The following is a 21,722-nucleotide window of genomic DNA, read 5'->3' on the forward strand; positions in this document are numbered from 1 at the left end:
AGGGATCTATCTCAGAATATAAGATACAGTGAACAAGGGATCTGTCTCAGAATATAAGATACAGTGAACAAGGGATCTATCTCAGAATATAAGATACAGTGAACAAGGGATCTATCTCAGAATATAAGATACAGTGAACAAGGGATCCACCTCAGAATATAAGATACAGTGAACAAGGGCTCCATCTCAGAATATAAGATACAGTGAACAAGGGCTCCATCTCAGAATATAAGATACAGTGAACAAGGGATCCATCTCAGAATATAAGATACAGTGAACAAGGGCTCCATCTCAGAATATAAGATACAGTGAACAAGGGATCCACCTCAGAATATAAGATACAGTGAACAAGGGCTCCATCTCAGAATATAAGATACAGTGAACAAGGGATCCATCTCAGAATATAAGATACAGTGAACAAGGGATCCATCTCAGAATATAAGATACAGTGAACAAGGGATCTATCTCAGAATATAAGATACAGTGAACAAGGGATCTATCTCAGAATATAAGATACAGTGAACAAGGGATCTGTCTCAGAATATAAGATACAGTGAACAAGGGATCCATCTCAGAATATAAGATACAGTGAACAAGGGATCTATCTCAGAATATAAGATACAGTGAACAAGGGATCTGTCTCAGAATATAAGATACAGTGAACAAGGGATCCATCTCAGAATAAAAGATACAGTGAACAAGGGCTCCATCTCAGAATATAAGATACAGTTTGAGTTTAGTATTGAATAAATAAAGAAGACACATCTGTGTATAGTTACGGCAGTTTTATCAGACCCACCGTCTAGAGTCGTATTTCACAGAAGTTCACCTTCTTACTCACTTCGGTCCAAATCACCTGACCGCTTGTTAAAACCACAGATTTTGGGATCTCTTCTAACTTCTATCATGAAGTACACTTTTTGGATGTGGGGCCCAGTAAATTTACATTTTAAATAACACAGGTTATTATATAAAGAAGTTCAAGAACCAGGTTTTCTAGTTCTTATTTTTTTATTTGTTGTATTGGCAACACTAACAAGATAGGAATACAAAAGAAATAAACACGATGTTCTGGATCCTGCTGTGTTGTCATTTAATAGAACTGAAATGTAAGTTGGTCTTATTTTCATGATTATGAAATTGATCATAAGATTAATGCGCAATATAACAATAAGATAATCTGCTTTTCTCTTTTAGGTTCCATCTCAAGATGATTCTAAACCAACCCAGAGGCAATTTACGATTCTAAACTATAATGATTTAATATCATCTGCTGTTCCCATGACACCTGAAGATCCTTCATTTTGGGACTGTTTTTGCTTCACAGAAGAAATTCCAATACGAAATGGTACAAAGTCATGATGATTCCCTGAATAACAGAGGGAAATGAAAACTGTTTGTAATCTTCCACATTCACTGAAAAATAAATGCTCGTTAGCATCAAACTTCATTTCACAAAGGTTTTTTAAAGAACAGAAACTTTTCCCATTTAAAAAAAAAAAGCAGACTTCCAATTCAAGATAGCTCACTGGAATACTTGTTTACCTATTTCTCTCCCAAATTGCATTGAATTAATAAGAAGGATGGCAGAATTTTAAAGTGATACATGCTAAATGTAGAAAAAAAATAGAAAATGCACGTAAGCAAAAGGAAACATTTAAATGCCATCTTTCAGAGAAAACTACTCTAAAAACCTTGAGTATCTTTCCATGCCCTTTTCTTGGAAAATGAATCCATATTTACACATTTTGATTTTTTAAAAACATGGGAACATACTGTTTTTATAATTTTTTTTTTAACTACCCATCTACTGTTCATAAATAGACCTCTGTAACCTAAGAATATGTGCTTCTAATGTACTCTGTTGTATAGCTAATAAAAGTTAGGATGTTTTTGGTCAGAGGTAACAGTGTCCAGATATAATTGGCTTAAGCAACCAAGGACGTTGTTGAAGGTAACACAGGGTTCAGGGGTGTCATTAAAGACATGCTTTTTTTGCCTTGACCTCGGTTGGTTTTGCCTTTGGCTAATCCACCTCTCAATCATAAGAGCTGCTGCTACTATAACTTCTAGTTTTACGTCTTTGTAAAATTGTGTCTCAAAGGCAGAAAAGGCCATTTCTTCTCTCATTTGTTTTATTCATGAGGCAGACTTTTAACAAAAGCCTCCAAAAGATTTCCTCTCAGTTTCCATTGCCTCAGATCGGGTTACCGAGGAAGGCACTGTCGAACATTTTTATTCTCTGGTAGGCTCTGTTGAAAAGAGAAAAGCTAAGGTAGGTTTGAAGAATGGAATGGGAAGCCCGCTGCCTTCCCATGAGAAAGGTATGCCATAATTTTCATGTTTTTACTGTGTTAAGACATTTTGATTATCTGCAGTTTGTTACTACAAGCAGTGGCCTAGTGAATGTCCTTGTACGTTTTGAGGTACATGCTTAATTGTGTCCTTGAGAAAGTTTCTGACAGTGGAATGGTTTGACTGATTCACAGGGTTTTAATTGTACAATTTACCCCTCTAATTAGTGCTGTATATGTTGACCTCCCTCCCCCCACCCAGCCAAAATACTCTGTCAAATTGCCAATATAAGTAAAAAATGATATGTCATCTTTTAAATTCGTATTTCTTCATTACAAATGAGGTCGATATGTTAGTGTTGTTACTGGCTTCTCGTATTCCTCTTAATGTGAACCGTCTGTTTGTTGTCTTTACCTGTTTTCCTCTGAGCAAGTAGTACTTAATTTAAAGTGGGAACATAATATATAAGATGCCAAGACCATACTGATGACAAAAATTTATTATGTGATTGATTGCATGTCTTGGAGTTAAAGTCTTATGTATCAGTAAGTCAAATAATTTCATTGTTTCTATTACTCACATTAAAAGTTGTGTGCAAATTGTATAAATTAGGTACTTTGATTCGTTAAAAAAAATTGAATGAGCCAGGCACGGTGGCTCACGCCTGTAATCCCAGCACTTTGGGAGGCTGAGGTGGGTGGATCACCTGAGGTCAGGAGTTCGAGACTAGCCTGACCAATATGGTGAAACCCCATCTTTAAAAAAAATGGAATGTTTTATAATTTTTTTATTTTATTAAGCATGCCCAGTTATGCCAAGCATAGTAAATGAAGGTCAAGTAACATTTATAATAGAGGAAGTATTGTTATCCCTAGCATGAGTGTAATGGTGTTGTGAAAAACTTTGTCTTGTCGTTATAATAATAAAAAAGTGCATTTGTTACGGAATTTCTATGAGCCTGATACTGCATTGGATTTGTGTTTTTTAGTTTCTAGTTTTTCTGTAACTTGTAATCAAAGTTTCATGTGTACATAGCTTTAAAAAATTAAATAGATCTATAAGATTTTCCTAAGGAAAAGCTCACTGCTTTGACTTCTTCCATTTCCTGTCTCCGGGGCAAGCCCTTTCAACTCTGTTAGCTGTTTCTTGTTATTTATTACCATATCTCTAATTGACATGCTTATATTGCTTTTACTAGATTTTTAAATTTCAAGCATTGTTCCTTTGATTCTCAAAGCTTCCTTCTTCTGCCCCCCAGCATTACACGTTCCCTTTTCATTCCCTTTTCTCCTCCCAACATAATTATATCATAATTCAGTGTTTACATTGTTGACTCTGATTACACTAAGAATATGTGCACCTTATTTAGATTATGTAACTGCTGTGTACAGCTGAGTGATGTATTATCCTTGCCATATACTAATTTTTTATTTCCCTGATTTAATTGACTTTGCATAGATTTCTACCATTTGTATGAATGTCTTCTCTGTGCACTGAGAGACACCAGTTATTCCATCAGTTTCATTCGTCTTTAAAAAAATCACTCCTAGAGCAATCTGCTTTGTCCAGTTGGACTTTCTGCCTTCTGTGGCTGGCGTACAGCTGTAATCCTGGAATCTCCTTTGCCATGATCCTGGGGATTGTTTGCCTCCCCTATGTTAGAGTCCCTGTTTCCCCATTTGTTATCTCTCACGTCTGAGATTTATTATATGTGGAATAGCTTTTGGCGAACAACACAGGCATAGGAGTTACATTTTTTTGAGATTTATGAGAGGAAGAGGCAGTCCCCCTATGCAGAGTGGTATAGGGATCTAGTGGTATAGGGACCCATTATCCTATCCCCCTCCACATGAAGCTGTTTGTTAATTCTATGTTTATATCCACTTCTTCCAAAATATTTGATGCCAAGTTTTGTGCTGGGCTGGCACCTGCTGCTTCATAGTCATGCCTGCAGGGTCCACTTATACCATACTGACGAATGTATGGCTGTATTGGTCTCTCCTAATGTTTCCTCCATGGGAACTCTCATAAATTGATTTTTGAAATGAATCTGTATATTTGTGTCTCTTCCATTTCAGATTCAGAAGTTTAAAAGATTTGGATAAATTTTCAATTAAAATTTTTACAATCAAAATTAGAATTATTACCTCTATTCAGTATCTGAAACTCAAATACTAGTTATGTTTGAGTAACTCCGCAGCTCCTCAGTAGTTAAACTATTGCCATCTGAACTTGAGGACCAAATAGATTTCTAAATATACATATGCAAATATATCTTTGGTTTAAAATATTCCTGAAAACAACTCCAAGTATCAGTACTTTTAAAGAGGGTGTGAAGAGAGCTAATGAATGCTGGATTTCATTTTTATGAAGGAAATAAATATACCTTATAGTGTTTGTGAATTGGGGATTGGCAAAAGTCTTTGGATATATTTCCGGTTTACCAGTTAATGTCAGGTAACTGCTGTGTATGTCCTATGGTATTTACATTGAAGCTATTTTGCATCTTAAGTACTCATGTATCAGGCTATTCTCATAACTTTATGGAGTTGTATTGATGGGAAAAGTAAGTTACAAATTCTTAAACAACTTACCAAAGGTTATCCATTCAATAGTGAAGCTTGTTATTTGATCAGTTAGGCTCTGATCTTTAGATCCAGAACCTAATTCAACCACTATGCTTAGTGGTGTGCTAATAAATATTTAACAACCAGCAATCCTGGGGCACAGAAGGAGAGGCCTTTATATGTGGCTTTTGCTTATTCCATGAAATAATGACATGTAGCCAATAGCTAGGTTTAACATGTGTTGGCATTTTGTCATAATCGCTTCAGATCTTTTTCCCCTCATTTCAGGAATAAAACAAATGCAGTTTGCAGCTAAAGACTTCCTTCCTGTCCCCCACTTACCACTGCCTCCCAGTTACCACTCCTTCATCTTTCCCTCTCCAGAGATAATCTCCAGTATTTTGCAGTTTTATACTCTTATTTGTGTATGTGTAGTGTTTTGTGATTAAATCTTTTTTTTTTTGAGATGGAGTTTCGCTCTTGTCGCCCAGGCTGGAGTGCAGTGGTGTGATCTTGGCTCTTGTCGCCCGGGCTGGAGTGCAGTGGTGTGATCTTGGCTCTTGTCGCCCGGGCTGGAGTGCAGTGGCGTGATCTTGGCTCTTGTCTCCCGGGCTGGAGTGCAGTGGTATGATCTTGGCTCTTGTCGCCCGGGCTGGAGTGCAGTGGTGTGATCTTGGCTCTTGTCGCCCGGGCTGGAGTGCAGTGGTGTGATCTTGGCTCTTGTCGCCCAGGCTGGAGTGCAGTGGCGTGATCTTGGCTCTTGTCGCCCGGGCTGGAGTGCAGTGGTGTGATCTTGGCTCTTGTCGCCCAGGGTGGAGTGCAGTGGCATGATCTTGGCTCTTGTCGCCCAGGCTGGAGTGCAGTGGCATGATCTTGGCTCAGCACAATCTCTACCTCCTGGGTTCAAGTGATTCTCCTGTCTCAGCCTCCCGAGTAGCTGGGATTACAGGCATGCACCACCACTCCCAGGTAATTTTGTATTTTTGGTAAAGACCGGGTTTCTCCATGTTGTCTGGCTGGTCTCAAACTCCTGTCCTCAGGTGATCCTCCTGCCTCAGCCTTCCAAAGTGCTGGGATTACAGGCGTGAGCCACCTCACCTAGCCTTGTGATTAAATCTTCTATTTCCATATTAGGATTGAAACATTAGGATGTGTGACATCGGTCATGTCGGGGTCACCACTTGTGGGGGTCTGTCCTGCAGACCCTGATTCTGTGGCGGATGAATAAATACACTCAAACAGAGTACAGTGAATGAATGGACTCGGGGGTTGGGCACTTCCTGATGAGTGAGATCGCAGCTATGCAACAACCACTAGTTCTTCCTCGCATTTATTCAGTATAGATTTAACAACAAAGGCTTTGAATAAGTGCATTGTGGATAATTAACATGGTTAACAGAGTAGTTTTTCAAAAGATTAAAGTTCAGGTACCAATGCCCAGAGCAAACACCATGAAAGGATTATTTCCCTGGTCGACCTCTTCCCCCAAAGGACCCTATGGCTCAAAGTTTACATGAGTAAACAAGCTAGTTAGAGCAAAGACAAAGGAATGTGGGGAGTTTATCTAATTATTTAACTACAGGGACAAGGCTGCCTTCAGCCGAGTAATAAAAAACCCTTAGGCCTTCCAAAAGGGTTTGTTATCATATTCTGTAACTTTCCCTTATTATTTCTGCCGCCATCCTGAGTGAGCCCCAGCATCCCCCCTTTTATGTTTCTAATATCAGCCTCCGTTGACTGACAGGCACGAGTGTGCTCAGCCATCGGCTGAGCATTGCTCTTATTCCAGCTTTGCATCCTAGAATTAACAAATAACATAAGACAATTATAAGTACAATTAGCAACGTTCTTTTCCAGTGGAGGAGAGTCTCCCAGGAACAGAGTCTAACCAGGAGAGATGATCTTGCACACCTTTCCATATGGCTGTTTGTTGGGTATGTAGACCTGTAGTGTGAAGGGATTCTAATTAAGTGCTTTACATCTGCTGTTAAATTGTCATGAAAGGGTCTCTGGGGGTGTTGTTTCATCTCGTCCCAACTATATAGACTCCATGGTAGAGAAGTGACACAGACATGTTCATGTTCCCAGTCTCAGCTGAACTGCTCTCGGAATGCCATTGTACCTTGTCGCTCCCCCCCACATTCCACGGCAAACTCAAGGGCTTGCAGACCTGCAGGATCCATACCTTGCTGCTAGAGAAGTTCATTAGACACATTTTTCGGCCAGGTTTTCTACAAAAGCAGCTGTTTGTGCTGACTCAGTAACAGATGCCACTACAACGCTGGCAGTTGCCAGGATGACTATGGCTGAGACTATGAAGGCTATAAGTGTAACTATGAATCTTGTGTGTCCGACCTGGGATAGGACACGTTCTAAGGTGACAAGGGCAGAGGAAGCTTGCAAATCGCGTGTTAAATTGACTGGTAGGAATGCCTCAGATGGTCTTAATACCATGACACTAGTAATTTTTAAATTAGATATGTTTTGATTAGTGATACATGAGGCAAACCAAGTCTGTCTCTACTCAGGTCACGAACTTGGGGCCTTGGGGTGTAATGGAAATGTTGGTTCCCATAAGGAAAACAAATGGATGGGTAGTGCAAATCAGGCACCGATCAGTGTGATTAGGGATAAAGGTTATAGCACAGTTGCGACTAGAATTATGATATGTCCCATGCCAGGCGTTAAGGGAAGTGCTGAGATGTCCCAGGTGCCATAAGGTGTCTTTGGGTGGCACGGACTTTACTTGGGGTCTGGGATATCTCATCCCCCCCATTGGCCCAAATCATAGGGGAAGAAGATGTGGCTATGAAACTGTGATGAATGCTGTGGCGGATGAAGACATTCGTAAGGCTGCTTTGCAATCGGTGTGGGGGCTCCAGTCTAAGATGTTATAATTGCCTAACTGGAGGCTGTGGGCTTGTCCCATGACAGACCTCCCAACCAAAGTGGAATCCGTCACTTTCCTGCCTTTGTTCCTAAAGAACAATGGAGGGAATGTTTGGGAAAGCGGCATGGGTTACATTGCCTGGTTTGAGGCTACCTGCCGCTAAGAATGTTAAGGTATCTCCTTTGCCATGATGTAGCCATAGCTGTTTTTGGGCAGGTACACAGTAAGGATTAGACCTTTATAACTTAACACAGTGGGAGGATAGCGGAATGATACATAGTGTTACCCGGCACCTTAGTCCAATGTGTGCCGTTATATATTGAGTGTCCCCACTGAGAGTAAATGTATCCCTCCTAGCTAAGCCATTGCACTGTTGGAAGCTGGGAAAGGGAGTCATCGTGTAAGTGACAGGGTAGGAAAAAGGCAGATTTCGAAGCTGGGCTCAATGGAGTGTAGCAGACACAGGTTGCAGACGGAGTGAGAGGATAAATAATACACTATCTAGAGTGAATGAGGTCTGCGTCGGGAGCAGGATTCGCTCAGCCTCCTGCCTTCTCCTTTCAGCATTCCCCAGGTGATGTCCAGGGCGTGAGTGCTTTGAGGAAGCTGCATTGCCTGAAGTTGTGGGTCTTGCAGAGTCTCTCTTAGGCTGACTCCAGTTTTTCTTCTTTCCATCCTGTGATGAGGACGTAGGTCTCCAGGCTGCTGCTGGTGTACTGGAAATTCGAGGGGTTGTGCCTCTGCTAAGAGACCTTTTGTAATCTCTGTAAAAGAGCAGGTTAGTGCTTTAAGAAAAACCTGTTGTGCTTTAATGTCTCGTTTACAGAAAAACTGGATGAGAATTCTTTAACTTTAGCCAATATGTTTACAAACAAAATTTCTTTTACAATGTTTTCAAACTTGCTTACACCTTCGAAACAGATATTAGACAAGATTTTCTGCATCAATTCGTTCCCATAACACTCTTCATGACCTTCACAGACAACCTTCAACATGCCTTACCTTTGTTTTATAACCTTTCTTACTAAAGGTGCATTCTTGTATCTGCATAACTTTTTTTAACATTTCTTTCTCTACTTCTCTTTCCTTATCTTTCCTTCCCTCTTTGCTTCCCTGTCTTTCTCTCTTTCCCTGTTTTCTTTTTACGCAGTCTCTTTTCTTAGTCTCACTTTTTGTTTCTGTCTGCTCGAGCAACGTGCTTTTCTACAGCTGATTGAAATTTGTCGTCTAAACGTAGAAATTTAAGGGTAAATAAGGCTTGTGCCAATAGCTTTGCCTTTTAAGATAGCGAACAGGTTTTGCAACTTATCAGTCAATGAGGAAATTCTTTTCTACTGAGGAGCAAAGCCATTTGGCTCGCTTTTGATTGCTCTTTAATTCGTGGTTTGCTGTGATTTTTCTCCCTTCAGAGGCTATCGTTCCATTCTAATAGGATTTTGAGATAGCTATGGTAGAGGTAGGGTTGGAATAACAACAGGGGCCATTATCGGAAAAAGGTCTTAAAATTTTTAAATTGTACTTAAATCTTAGCAGAGCTTGTAAACAAGGAACACATGAAATTTCTCCCATGGGCCACCAGTGGAGCTAGAGACCAGCGCAGGTTCCGGGTGGTGGCTGCTTTTCTCTTGCCTGGGTGTGGCTTTTTGCCTGTGTGCCTTTTCACTTGTGCTGCTGGCTCCCTCCAGCTTCTGGGTGGCTGTGGCCTGCTGGGGGGAACTGCCCAGTAGTGCAAGATCTATAAGGAAAAACATTAGAAGTCAAAGCAGTCCCGAGCAGGAAGTGCGGGAAGCTCACCTTCTAACGCTGCTTGCTTAAGACAAGGACCCGTAACTGTGGTACCTCTCTTGTCTGTTTTTCTGTTTATTGGAGGAAGGGGCTCAGGCAAAACTTCTGTTTCCAACGCTGGGCTGAGGAAGAGGCAGGAGAACCATCTCAGGTGAATTCACTGATACACTGTTTTTCCTTTTCAGGGCAGGAGGGGATGTGCACTGGGCTATTCTTGTGTTGCTATAAAGAAACACTTGAGATTCAGTCATTTATAAAGAAAAAGTTGTAACTGGCTCATGGTTCTGCAGGTTTACAGGAAGCATGATGCTGGCATGTGCTTAGCTTCTAGGGAGAGCTCAGGAAGTTTTCACTCATGGAGGAAAGTGAAGGGGGAGTAACCGGAAAGCAGAAACAAGTGAGAAAGTGACGGGGAGGTGCCACCTGCTTTACAGCAACCAGCTCTCAGGAGAAATCACTATCACAAGGACAGCACCAAGGGGATGGTGCTGAACCATTCATTAGAAACCTGCCCGCATGATCTGTTCACTTCCCACCAGGCCCCACTCCCAACATTGGGGATTAAAATTCAACATGAAATTTCAAACTATATCAGGAGGTAAGACCTTCCCCTCAGACACATGGGGCTGCCTCTGCCAGTAGGGAAGTTTCATGGGAATGTAAAAGGTTCGAGTTTCTCAGCCGTGCCTGTGGTGACCCAGATGTCCCCATCTCATTTCTGAAGGCCCCACTCCGTCCATGCCAATGCCCTTACCTTAGCATGAGAGCACAGTACTAGCCAGTAATTGGTGTTACAAGTCTGTAGCCCTTAAAGTGAAAGCTCCAGGCTTGCTTCTCAGCTCTATCTACAAAATACAAGATACTCCCCTAGAGTTGCCATAGATTTTCTGATGCTTTCCATTTTCACCCATTTTTTCCCTTTGCTTTCAATTTATTCTTTTCCCTGTGTATATGCTCTAGATATTCAAAGAGCCAGTCCTCCCAAGAATCCCTCTAATCGCTACCATGACTGTAGTGACCATGTGCCACAGCCAATTGATCTTCCGACAATGCCCCCCACTTGTATTCCATGTCTCCGGACCACTGCTAGTGATAATGTGAGCAACTATGACATCAACACTTGCCACCAATGATAAGCATTAATTTCCCTGAGGAAGTCATTTATTTGTATATACATCAAATATGTGAGCAATCCAATTCTAGTATTCCACCTTCCCAGGGCTACTCACGGTACAAAGTACTGTATTATACAGGGTTATAGCAGGAAACGGATGGCATGACCAAAAGAAATGGTCAAAGAGGCTGTAGGCAAGAATAACAGAAATGTACGAGAAACAGTGCAGCAGCCCAGGCTATGCAAGAGCCAGAACTTTCTACTCCTAAAACGCACATGTGCTTCCTGAACCCATGAGCTCTGTCTATGGAGGAGAAGGCTATGCCAGACGCTGTGATGCTGAGGAACACAGCTATTTCCAAGCCACTACAGGGCAGGCAGGCAAGAGGATGATCATCGTATTTCCCTTTCTACCTAGACTTCTGCCAGTGCCTTCCCCAACCCCTGTTTGCAAAACCCACTCAAGGAAAAGGCAGCCTGGCTGATACAGTGCATGGACCACCAAACAGTGACCGTGACCTTTTCGTTTTGCAAGTTTGGCTTTGGGAAGTGCTTTGGAGCTGCTTCTAGGTCCAGCCACTGAGCTGGTCATTGCCAGTTATCATGTAAAATCCACTTTTCATCACACATCATAATCCGATCAAGAAATAGTTGTTGCATGGAATAGGAGAAAACCCCACTTTTTAAATTTTCACTTAATTCGTGAGGCACCCACTTAAGTTTTTTCACCTTCCTAATTTTCTTCAAGTGCTGAATGACAGTAGAATGGTCAACATTGAGCTCTTTGGCAACTTCCTGTGGAGTTAAGAGGGTTTGATGGTGGCCTCAATCGGTGGTTGTCAGTTTCCAATGGCCGGCCAGTACAGTCCTCATCTTCAAGGTTCTCGTCTCCTTTGCAAAACTTCTTAACCCCCACTACGCTGTACATCCATTAGCTGTTCCTGGGCCAAACGAGTTGTGGATGTTGCGAGTTGTCTCTGCTGCTTTACAGCCCATTTTGAACTTAAATAAGAAAAGACTTGAAGTTGCTTTTTGTCTAATATCATTTCCATAGTCTAAAATAAACATAAACAGTAAGTAATAAGTCATTAGAAAAAAAAAAGCGAGAAATGCCCATTAAAATGATATATTAACATAACCACATTTATTTAAGAATGTATTCCAATATCAAACGGCAAATGCCAACGGCAAAAACCACAGTTACTGAAGCTATTCTCCCTTGTTCACTGCAGCCACTCTGGGCTCCTCCCTGTTTCTTGAATATACCAGGCACAGTCCTTGTTCACTGCAGCCACTCTGGGCTCCTCCCTGTTTCTTGTACATACCAGGCACAGTCCTTGTTCACTGCAGCCACTCTGGGCTCCTCCCTGTTTCTTGAATATACCAGGCACAGTCCTTGTTCACTGCAGCCACTCTGGGCTCCTCCCTGTTTCTTGTACATACCAGGCACAGTCCTTGTTCACTGCAGCCACTGTGGGCTCCTCCCTGTTTCTTGAATATACCAGGCACAGTCCTTGTTCACTGCAGCCACTCTGGGCTCCTCCCTGTTTCTTGAATATACCAGGCACAGTCCTTGTTCACTGCAGCCACTCTGGGCTCCTCCCTGTTTCTTGTACATACCAGGCACAGTCCTTGTTCACTGCAGCCACTGTGGGCTCCTCCCTGTTTCTTGAATATACCAGGCACAGTCCTTGTTCACTGCAGTCAGTCTGGGCTCCTCCCTGTTTCTTGTACATACCAGGCACAGTCCTTGTTCACTGCAACCACTCTGGGCTCCTCCCTGTTTCTTGTACATACCAGGCACAGTCCTTGTTCACTGCAGCCACTCTGGGCTCCTCCCTGTTTCTTGTACATACCAGGCACAGTCCTTGTTCACTGCAGTCAGTCTGGGCTCCTCCCTGTTTCTTGTACATACCAGGCACAGTCCTTGTTCACTGCAGCCACTCTGGGCTCCTCCCTGTTTCTTGTACATACCAGGCACAGTCCTTGTTCACTGCAGCCACTCTGGGCTCCTCCCTGTTTCTTGTACATACCAGGCATAGTCCTTGTTCACTGCAGCCACTCTGGGCTCCTCCCTGTTTCTTGTACATACCAGGCACAGTCCTTGTTCACTGCAGCCACTCTGGGCTCCTCCCTGTTTCTTGTACATACCAGGCACAGTCCTTGTTCACTGCAGCCACTCTGGGCTCCTCCCTGTTTCTTGAATATACCAGGCACAGTCCTTGTTCACTGCAGCCACTCTGGGCTCCTCCCTGTTTCTTGAATATACCAGGCACAGTCCTTGTTCACTGCAACCACTCTGGGCTCCTCCCTGTTTCTTGTACATACCAGGCACAGTCCTTGTTCACTGCAGCCACTCTGGGCTCCTCCCTGTTTCTTGTACATACCAGGCACAGTCCTTGTTCACTGCAGCCACTCTGGGCTCCTCCCTGTTTCTTGTACATACCAGGCATAGTCCTTGTTCACTGCAGCCACTCTGGGCTCCTCCCTGTTTCTTGTACATACCAGGCACAGTCCTTGTTCACTGCAGCCACTCTGGGCTCCTCCCTGTTTCTTGTACATACCAGGCACAGTCCTTGTTCACTGCAGCCACTCTGGGCTCCTCCCTGTTTCTTGAATATACCAGGCACAGTCCTTGTTCACTGCAGCCACTCTGGGCTCCTCCCTGTTTCTTGTACATACCAGGCACAGTCCTTGTTCACTGCAGCCACTCTGGGCTCCTCCCTGTTTCTTGAATATACCAGGCACAGTCCTTGTTCACTGCAGCCACTCTGGGCTCCTCCCTGTTTCTTGTACATACCAGGCACAGTCCTTGTTCACTGCAACCACTCTGGGCTCCTCCCTGTTTCTTGTACATACCAGGCACAGTCCTTGTTCACTGCAGCCACTCTGGGCTCCTCCCTGTTTCTTGTACATACCAGGCACAGTCCTTGTTCACTGCAGCCACTCTGGGCTCCTCCCTGTTTCTTGAATATACCAGGCACAGTCCTTGTTCACTGCAGCCACTCTGGGCTCCTCCCTGTTTCTTGTACATACCAGGCACAGTCCTTGTTCACTGCAGCCACTCTGGGCTCCTCCCTGTTTCTTGTACATACCAGGCACAGTCCTTGTTCACTGCAGCCACTGTGGGCTCCTCCCTGTTTCTTGAATATACCAGGCACAGTCCTTGTTCACTGCAACCACTCTGGGCTCCTCCCTGTTTCTTGAATATACCAGGCACAGTCCTTGTTCACTGCAGCCACTCCGGGCTCCTCCCTGTTTCTTGAATATACCAGGCACAGTCCTTGTTCACTGCAACCACTCTGGGCTCCTCCCTGTTTCTTGTACATACCAGGCACAGTCCTTGTTCACTGCAGCCACTCTGGGCTCCTCCCTGTTTCTTGTACATACCAGGCACAGTCCTTGTTCACTGCAGCCACTCTGGGCTCCTCCCTGTTTCTTGTACATACCAGGCACAGTCCTTGTTCACTGCAGCCACTCTGGGCTCCTCCCTGTTTCTTGTACATACCAGGCACAGTCCTTGTTCACTGCAGTCAGTCTGGGCTCCTCCCTGTTTCTTGTACATACCAGGCACAGTCCTTGTTCACTGCAGTCAGTCTGGGCTCCTCCCTGTTTCTTGTACATACCAGGCACAGTCCTTGTTCACTGCAGCCACTCTGGGCTCCTCCCTGTTTCTTGTACATACCAGGCACAGTCCTTGTTCACTGCAGCCACTCTGGGCTCCTCCCTGTTTCTTGTACATACCAGGCACAGTCCTTGTTCACTGCAGTCAGTCTGGGCTCCTCCCTGTTTCTTGTACATACCAGGCACAGTCCTTGTTCACTGCAGTCAGTCTGGGCTCCTCCCTGTTTCTTGTACATACCAGGCACAGTCCTTGTTCACTGCAGCCACTCTGGGCTCCTCCCTGTTTCTTGAATATACCAGGCACAGTCCTTGTTCACTGCAGCCACTGTGGGCTCCTCCCTGTTTCTTGAATATACCAGGCACAGTCCTTGTTCACTGCAGCCACTCTGGGCTCCTCCCTGTTTCTTGAATATACCAGGCAAGGCACAGTCCTGCTTCAGGCCTTGACACTTGTCCCTTTGTCTGGAATGTTCTCCCGGATACCCACGTGGCTCGCTTACTTCCATCAGATATTTACCTGACAGTCATCTTCTCAGCAACCTTCCGCTGGACACTTTAACATTGCACATCATTCCATTTCCCATCCTCAACACTCTGGATCTCCATTCTCTGCTTCATTTTCCCTGTGGGACTTCACCACCATCTAGCACACCATGTATGTTAGTGTCTTGATTATTGTCTGTCTCTGCTCCAGTCCTTGCCAGACTATAAGATCCAAGGAGGACAGGGATTTAAGCTAGTTTTGTTTATTCCTATTTTCCCATGGTCTATAACAGTGCCTAGCCGATATAAAAGCTCCACGACTATTTGTTAAATGAACGAATGATGCGTTTTTGTTTTAGTTGTCTAGAGCTGGCATAACAAAGTACCACAGACTATGTGGCTTAAAGAGAAATTTATCTCCTCACAGTCCTGAGGGGCTAGAAGTCTGAGATTAGGGTGTTAGTAGGGTCAGTTTCTTCTGAGGACTCGCCTTGGCTTGTAGATGACCCTCTTCTCCCTGCATTTCGCATGGTCTTTCCTTTATGTTATCTGTGTCTTTATCTCTTCTTAGGAGGACACCGGTCATATTGGGTTAGTGTCCACACTAAGGATATCACTTAACCCTAATTACCCCTTAATTATCTTACGTCAAAATACTGTCACATTCTGAGATACTAGGGTTTAGGACTTTAACATATAAATTTGGGGTGACAGAATTTATCCCATAGCATGTGTCTACCCCCATGACATAGTTATTCACTTTCTCAGATGAATCACTGATCTTCCATCCTCTCTATTTGCTCACATAATGCTACTCTCTTTCCTTCTTTGCCAATATCCCACTTTTCAACTACAGTCATGTGTTGCTTAATGAAAGGGATATAATATGAGAAATGCATCCATTAGGTGATTTCATTATTGTGTGAACATTATAGAATATACTTACACAAACCTAGACGCAACAGTCTACCACACACACCTAGGCTATGTGGTAGAGCCTAGGGCTCCCAGGCTACTACAAAACTGTACAGCATGTTACTATACTGAGTGCTGTAGGCAATTATGGCAAAAGGGTAAGTATTTATGTATCTAAACATATCTATACATAAAAAAGTACAGTAAAAATATGGTATAAAAGATTAAAAGTGGTACACCATTTTTAATGCAACATTTTTAGTGGTACATTTTGTGTAGGGCGATCACCATGAATGCAGACTGCAGGACTGGAAGTTACCCTGCATGCATCAGTGAGAGAGTGGTGAGTCGATGCGGAGGCCTAGGACCTTCCTGTGCACTCCTGCTGATGTTATCAACACTCTAGAACTAGGCCACACTATCATTATAAGAAATATTTTTCTTTCTTCAATAATAAATTAACTTTAGCTGACTATAGCTTTTAAACTTTATAAATTATGTTATTTTTTAAATGTTTTTACTTTTATAATACATTGTATGCTGTACAAAAATATTTTCATTCTTTATATTCTTATTCTATAAGCTTTTCTCTACTTTTGAAATTTTGAGAATTTTTCTTACTTTCTAAACTTTGTTGTTAAAATCTAAGTCATAACACATACACATTAGCTTGTACAGATTCAGGACCATCAGGGTCACTGTCTTCCACCTCATCTTGTCCCACTGGAAGTTCCTCAGGGGCAATAACATACAGGGATCTGTCATCTCTTGATAACAGTGCCTTCTGGAATATACCTAAAGGGGCTGCCTAAAGCTGTTTTACAGAAGTAGGAGTAAATTTTAATATCAATTAACTGTGTAATCTAGTAAATACACAAACCAGTGACAGTCACTTATTATCAAGTATTCTGTACCGAACATAGTTGTTTGCAATAGACTTGTATGCAACTGGCAGCGCGGCAGGTTGTTCACACCATCACCACAAACACATGAGTAATGCGTGGTGCTGTGAAGTTCAACAGCTATTATGCCACCAGGCAACAGACGTGTTTCAGCCCCATTAGACTCTTATGGAACCACTATGGGTATGTGGTCTGCCATTGCCCAAAGTGTCGTGATCTGCCACATAACTGAATATATCTCTATATTTATTTGTATAAATTCTTCCTTCTACCTTTGGACTCTTGAATTTCAGGCATTCTGTTAACACTTGACTAATATTCTTAACTGAAACATCATCGCCACACTACAAAGTAAGCACAGTTACTCATATTTCAAGAATGTACGATCTGAGGCCCAAGGAAATCAGACAGTTTTTCTGAGGTCATATTTAGTCATAAATGATGTCATTCTGATTTCAATTTAGTTTCCACAGACTCAAACGCATATTCTTTTATTTCTATAACACATTGTCATCAAGATGAATGATGGGAAGCCATACTTCCGCCTCAGATGTTGTGAGTGAAGCTTCCCTTGAAGGGAGTCTCCCATTTGAGGAAATGAGATTAAGTTTAGATTCTGAATAATTATCCCCATAAATTGAATTTGGACGTTTTATTTGTATGTTTTACTGCTACAAACTGTAATTGTCCTTGATGATCATTTAAATTCATTGTGCACAATTTAACAATTTAAAAATATTAAGTTATGTTTTCTTATGAAAGTGTCAGAATTACACAATGAATTAATTTCAGAGCAATGGCTATAATTGTATCATAGAATGTAAAGGAAAAAGCGGTTGCTTTTGTGAAGAGTGTAACAGATGTTCTTGAGGAAATCCAGGGCTTTATTGGTGAAAACCATAGTAGGCTTTGAAAGCCAGTTATTTATAATTAAATGAATATAATTATCTCTGTGTGTGTAGATAATTGCCTAAAATAGAAATTTTTAAAATTGATTTTGTATTTTAGAAAGAGCTTTGCTTTAAAGTATATATCATGTTGGCATTGAAAAACGTAATTCTAGTGGATACCAATTGTGAAATCATTAAGTTGACAAAAAAATAGCTGTCCATAATTTTGATATGTAAGTGGAAATACTATAGGTCACAGTGCAACTACTTATAACTGTTGAACTCTGATTTTTATTTTGCACGTTCAAACTATTGCTCTGAGTTTGTGGTTGATGCTCTAGTGGCCATTTAATCATAGTTTTTAAATTGGTGTCGAGAGGTGGAAGTACCGAGATGGTGCTTTCATTGACTCTTAAGCTGTGTATAAGGAAAATGTTTACTGGTTTTTTATTTGTGTGTATATGTAGCACTTTTTTTTTTTTTAGATGGAGTGTCACTCTGTCATCCAGGCTGGAGTGCAATGGTGCAATCTCAGCTCACTGCAATCTCCACCCACATGTTCAAGCGATTCTCCTGCCTCAGCCTCACAAGTAGTTGGGATTACAGGCGCCACCACCATGCCTGACTAATTTTTTTCTTTTTTTATTTTTTAGTAGAGACGGGGTTTCACCATATTTGCCAGGCTGGTCTCAAACTTCTGACCTTGTGATCCACTTGCTTCAGCCTCCCAAAATGCTGGGATTACAGGCATGAGCCACTGTGTCCAGCCTATGTAGCTCCTAAAAACCAAAGGTTAGAGCATTTTATCCAAATAAATATTTTTTCAGAGCATATGAACACTAAAAGAGCTAAAGACTTAGGTAATAATCAATATCTGTGAAATCTGATATACATTTAGGGATTTAAAATAGCTCTAAAATAGCCCTGTGGACAGTGAAACATTGGCAGTGAATTGTAATGAAAACAAACACATACCCTGAATCTTCAAGTATAAATTCCTGTTTTTTCCTAGGAACCCCTCATATATAAATGAGTGCAGTTGGCCATTACGTTGGCTGAAAATATTAATCTTTTGGTAACATGGAAGAGGTAAGCATAATCTAGTGAAATTTGGTTTGTATCATTGTTGGAGACCTGTTTTATTTAACAATGCAAGAAGGAATTTGAGCCAAGCTCAGCAGTGCACATCTGTAGTCCCAGCTACTCTGGAGACTGAGGTGGGAGAATCACTTGAGCCCAGGAGTTAGAGGCCAGCCTGGGCGATATAGCAAGACACTCTCACGAAAAAAAAAAATCATAATAATTTGGGGTATTTTTCTTTTATTTCAATATTTAGGGTTAAGCTGTGCATCTTGAAACATTAATTAAAACCATTTTAAAGCTGATCTAGGCTAGAAAAGCCTTATCCTGGAATCTTAAAAGAAAAGTGAATTTGAATAAATACAATCCCTTGAGGATAATCTTCCTGTGGAAAAGAATTTACAGAGTTGGGAAAAAGAATGGCATATAATTTTTAGTTAAGGACACAGCCTTCCTGCATTTTTTTTTTTTTTTGCAGAAATCGGGGTTCAAATATCAAATACATCATTTGTCAAAATTGCTTTTTGCAAAACTGACATCCTTTCAACTTTGGACATGATTAATTTTTTTTTTTTTTTTGAGATGGGGTTTCACTCTTGTTACCCAGGCTGGAGTGCAATGGCGCGATCTCGGCTCACCGCAACCCCCGCCTCCTGGGTTCAGGCAATTCTCCTGCCTCAGCCTCCTGAGCAGCTGGGATTACAGGCACGTGCCACCATGCCCAGCTAACTTTTTGTATTTTTAGTAGAGACGGGGTTTCACCATGTTAACCAGGATGGTCTCGATCTGTTGACCTCGTGATCCACCCGCCTCGGCCTCCCATAGTGCTGCACCCGGCCTGATTAATTTACTAAGGGAAAAAATGTTTACTTCTCCCTGGACTTTAACTACATTTATATTTAGAATTATCATTAAAAATGGTATTTCTCAAAGATAGTTGATGTGTCAAGATAGATATACTCATGTAGCTATCAAATAGAAAACTGTTCCCAAAGCAATTATTTAAATTTTATAGAAAAATGACAGTTTTAGGTTCTTAGTTTACTTATGTTTTATTCCAGTCACTTGCATTTCATGGTATTTTTAGGGTGTGTGTGAAAATGTGCAGTGTTTGATCACTTAAAAGCCTAATTTAGGAGGCATCAGCCAGAAGCAGGTGCAATATATTATGGCCAAAGCATAGAGTTTTCATCATGAGAAACGGTTGATTTATTTTAAATAGGTTTTCTTTCCTCTTCTCTTTATTTCTAACATGCCAATTGAAAGAGAATTTCTTTCTGCTGACCTTGAGGCAGGGCAAGAACAAACATTGGTTTCAGAGCACGAGTTCATTTACATGAGGTTCCTAGGGAAATTAAGAAAGCCACTTAGATGAGCTTAAAGGGTACTCAAGATGGGCTCGGAGTTTTCAGCATTTCTTTAGAAAACATTTTATTTGCCAGTTTAGCTTTACAGAATGTCCTGGTTCTAAGAAGGCATCATAGGTATTACATGGTCCATATATATACTAATATAATTTTTAGCCCATCCTGTTGATACTTTCAGAATTATCTTTCTTGCAAATCAAATTAAATCGTGCCATTGTCTTCCCTGAAAAATGAGGATTTTAACTCTCTTATTCTCTAGGCTCAAGTATAAATTCCTTAACACGGCTTTACAACACTTTTCCAGTTACAAACCTCCAGCTCGTCACTTCTCAACTTTATTTCACTGTGCCACACTTTAGCATACTTGCTCCTTATTGACCTTCAGACCCCCAAATCCATTCACCCTCTGCCTTTTCTGTACTTGACCTTCCCAAATGATTGCTGTCATTTCAATTCATGACCCTAATATTAAATGGATTGTAGTGCTGCCCCACAAACACGCATATTCCTGGTCCACTCACCCAGATAACTTTTCCATACTTTCCCTTCTCTTCTCCAACCTCTAATACATTCTCCATCTTCGCTCTTTGCTGGTTACCTTGCTTCCTATTCCACTGAAAAAGCAGATGTTTCAGAAGAGAATTTCCCCAAGCTTCCTCCATCACATCCACCCACCTTGCTGCGTCTGTGCCTGCACACGGTGTCTTCCCTCCTGCCACTGGAGAGGAATGTCCGCACTCCTGTCTAAGCCCAGCCCCTTGATTTGGACGTTAGATTCATTCCCTCTCCTCCAGAATGGACTTTGGAAAATCAATCAATTTCCCGTCAATTATGGCATTATTCCCAGAAACATAAACATGTTGTTACCTTTCTCATCTTAAAAAGAAACCCTCTCATTTTTTTCACCAAACTGATGCTTTTTCAAAAAAGAGAAAGAAGAAAGAGAAAGAAAGAAAGGAAGAAAGAGAGACACAAAAGAAACCCCTTTTTTACCCATCGTCCCTCTTGGATAGTATTTCAGTTTCCCTTTTCTGCAAAATCTGGAGATAACTTCCTTACCTACAGTTCTTCTCATGTATTACAATAATTCTAGAGCCAGCTCACTGACCACTGATGATACTTCTTTACAAAGTCACCAAAGACTCGCGTGTTGCCCAGTCCTTTGGACAGTCCTCAGTCCTCACCCTACGTGACCTGTCGGCAGCACCCACCTCACTGTACGTGCGTTCTTTGATACAGCGCCTTCACTTTCAGGTACCACGTCCATCAAGTTTTCCTCTTTTATTTTTCTCATTGGTCAGTTTTTCTCAGTCTACTTTGCTAATTCCTCTTATCTCCCCGAACCCTAAATGTTGGCAGGTCCTAGATCCAGTTCTCAGATCTTTACTCTTTCTATACTCAGTCTCTTTAAATACTTTTACACACTGATTATCACCAAATGTATGTCTCTAGCCCAGACCTCTCCCCTGAACTCTAGGCTCATATGTCTCTCTATTTGACATTTTCCCTTGGATGTCTAAAAAGTATCTCAAAGACATCATGTCCAAAACTGAAATCTTCATTTTCTTAAAGACTGTAAATCCCACGGTTATGTCTCCATGATTAAAATAAATTCAATTTTTTTCAGAGGCTTGAGTTACACATCTTGGAGTTTCCTTTAGTCTTCCCTTTCCTGCATGCCCCACCCTCACATCCAATCTGTCAGCAAGTACTGTTGGCCTTTCATTAGAAATATATCTAAATCAGACCCCCTTTTCATCTCCTCAACAATTACCACTGTAGTCCAAGCCACCATCATTTTTCACAGCCC

General features: G+C 41.8%; 1 protein-coding gene across 4 annotated transcripts in view; it reads left to right on the forward strand.

Moving 5' to 3' along the window:
• AASDHPPT (aminoadipate-semialdehyde dehydrogenase-phosphopantetheinyl transferase) overlaps nucleotides 1–3,242 on the forward strand; it is a 78,504-nt gene extending 75,262 nt beyond the window's left edge. For all 4 annotated transcript variants that reach the window (XM_078339367.1, XM_009006709.5, XM_035264418.3 and 1 more), the window contains one exon: nucleotides 1,198–3,242. In XM_078339367.1, the coding sequence (XP_078195493.1) occupies nucleotides 1,198–1,362 (165 nt within the window). In that variant the 3' untranslated portion in view covers nucleotides 1,363–3,242. The remainder of the gene's footprint in view (nucleotides 1–1,197) is intronic.
• The last annotated feature ends 18,480 nt before the right edge of the window (nucleotides 3,243–21,722 follow it).

This window comes from Callithrix jacchus, chromosome 10 (genome assembly GCF_049354715.1).
Source record: "Callithrix jacchus isolate 240 chromosome 10, calJac240_pri, whole genome shotgun sequence".
NCBI classification, from domain to species: domain Eukaryota; kingdom Metazoa; phylum Chordata; class Mammalia; order Primates; family Cebidae; genus Callithrix; species Callithrix jacchus.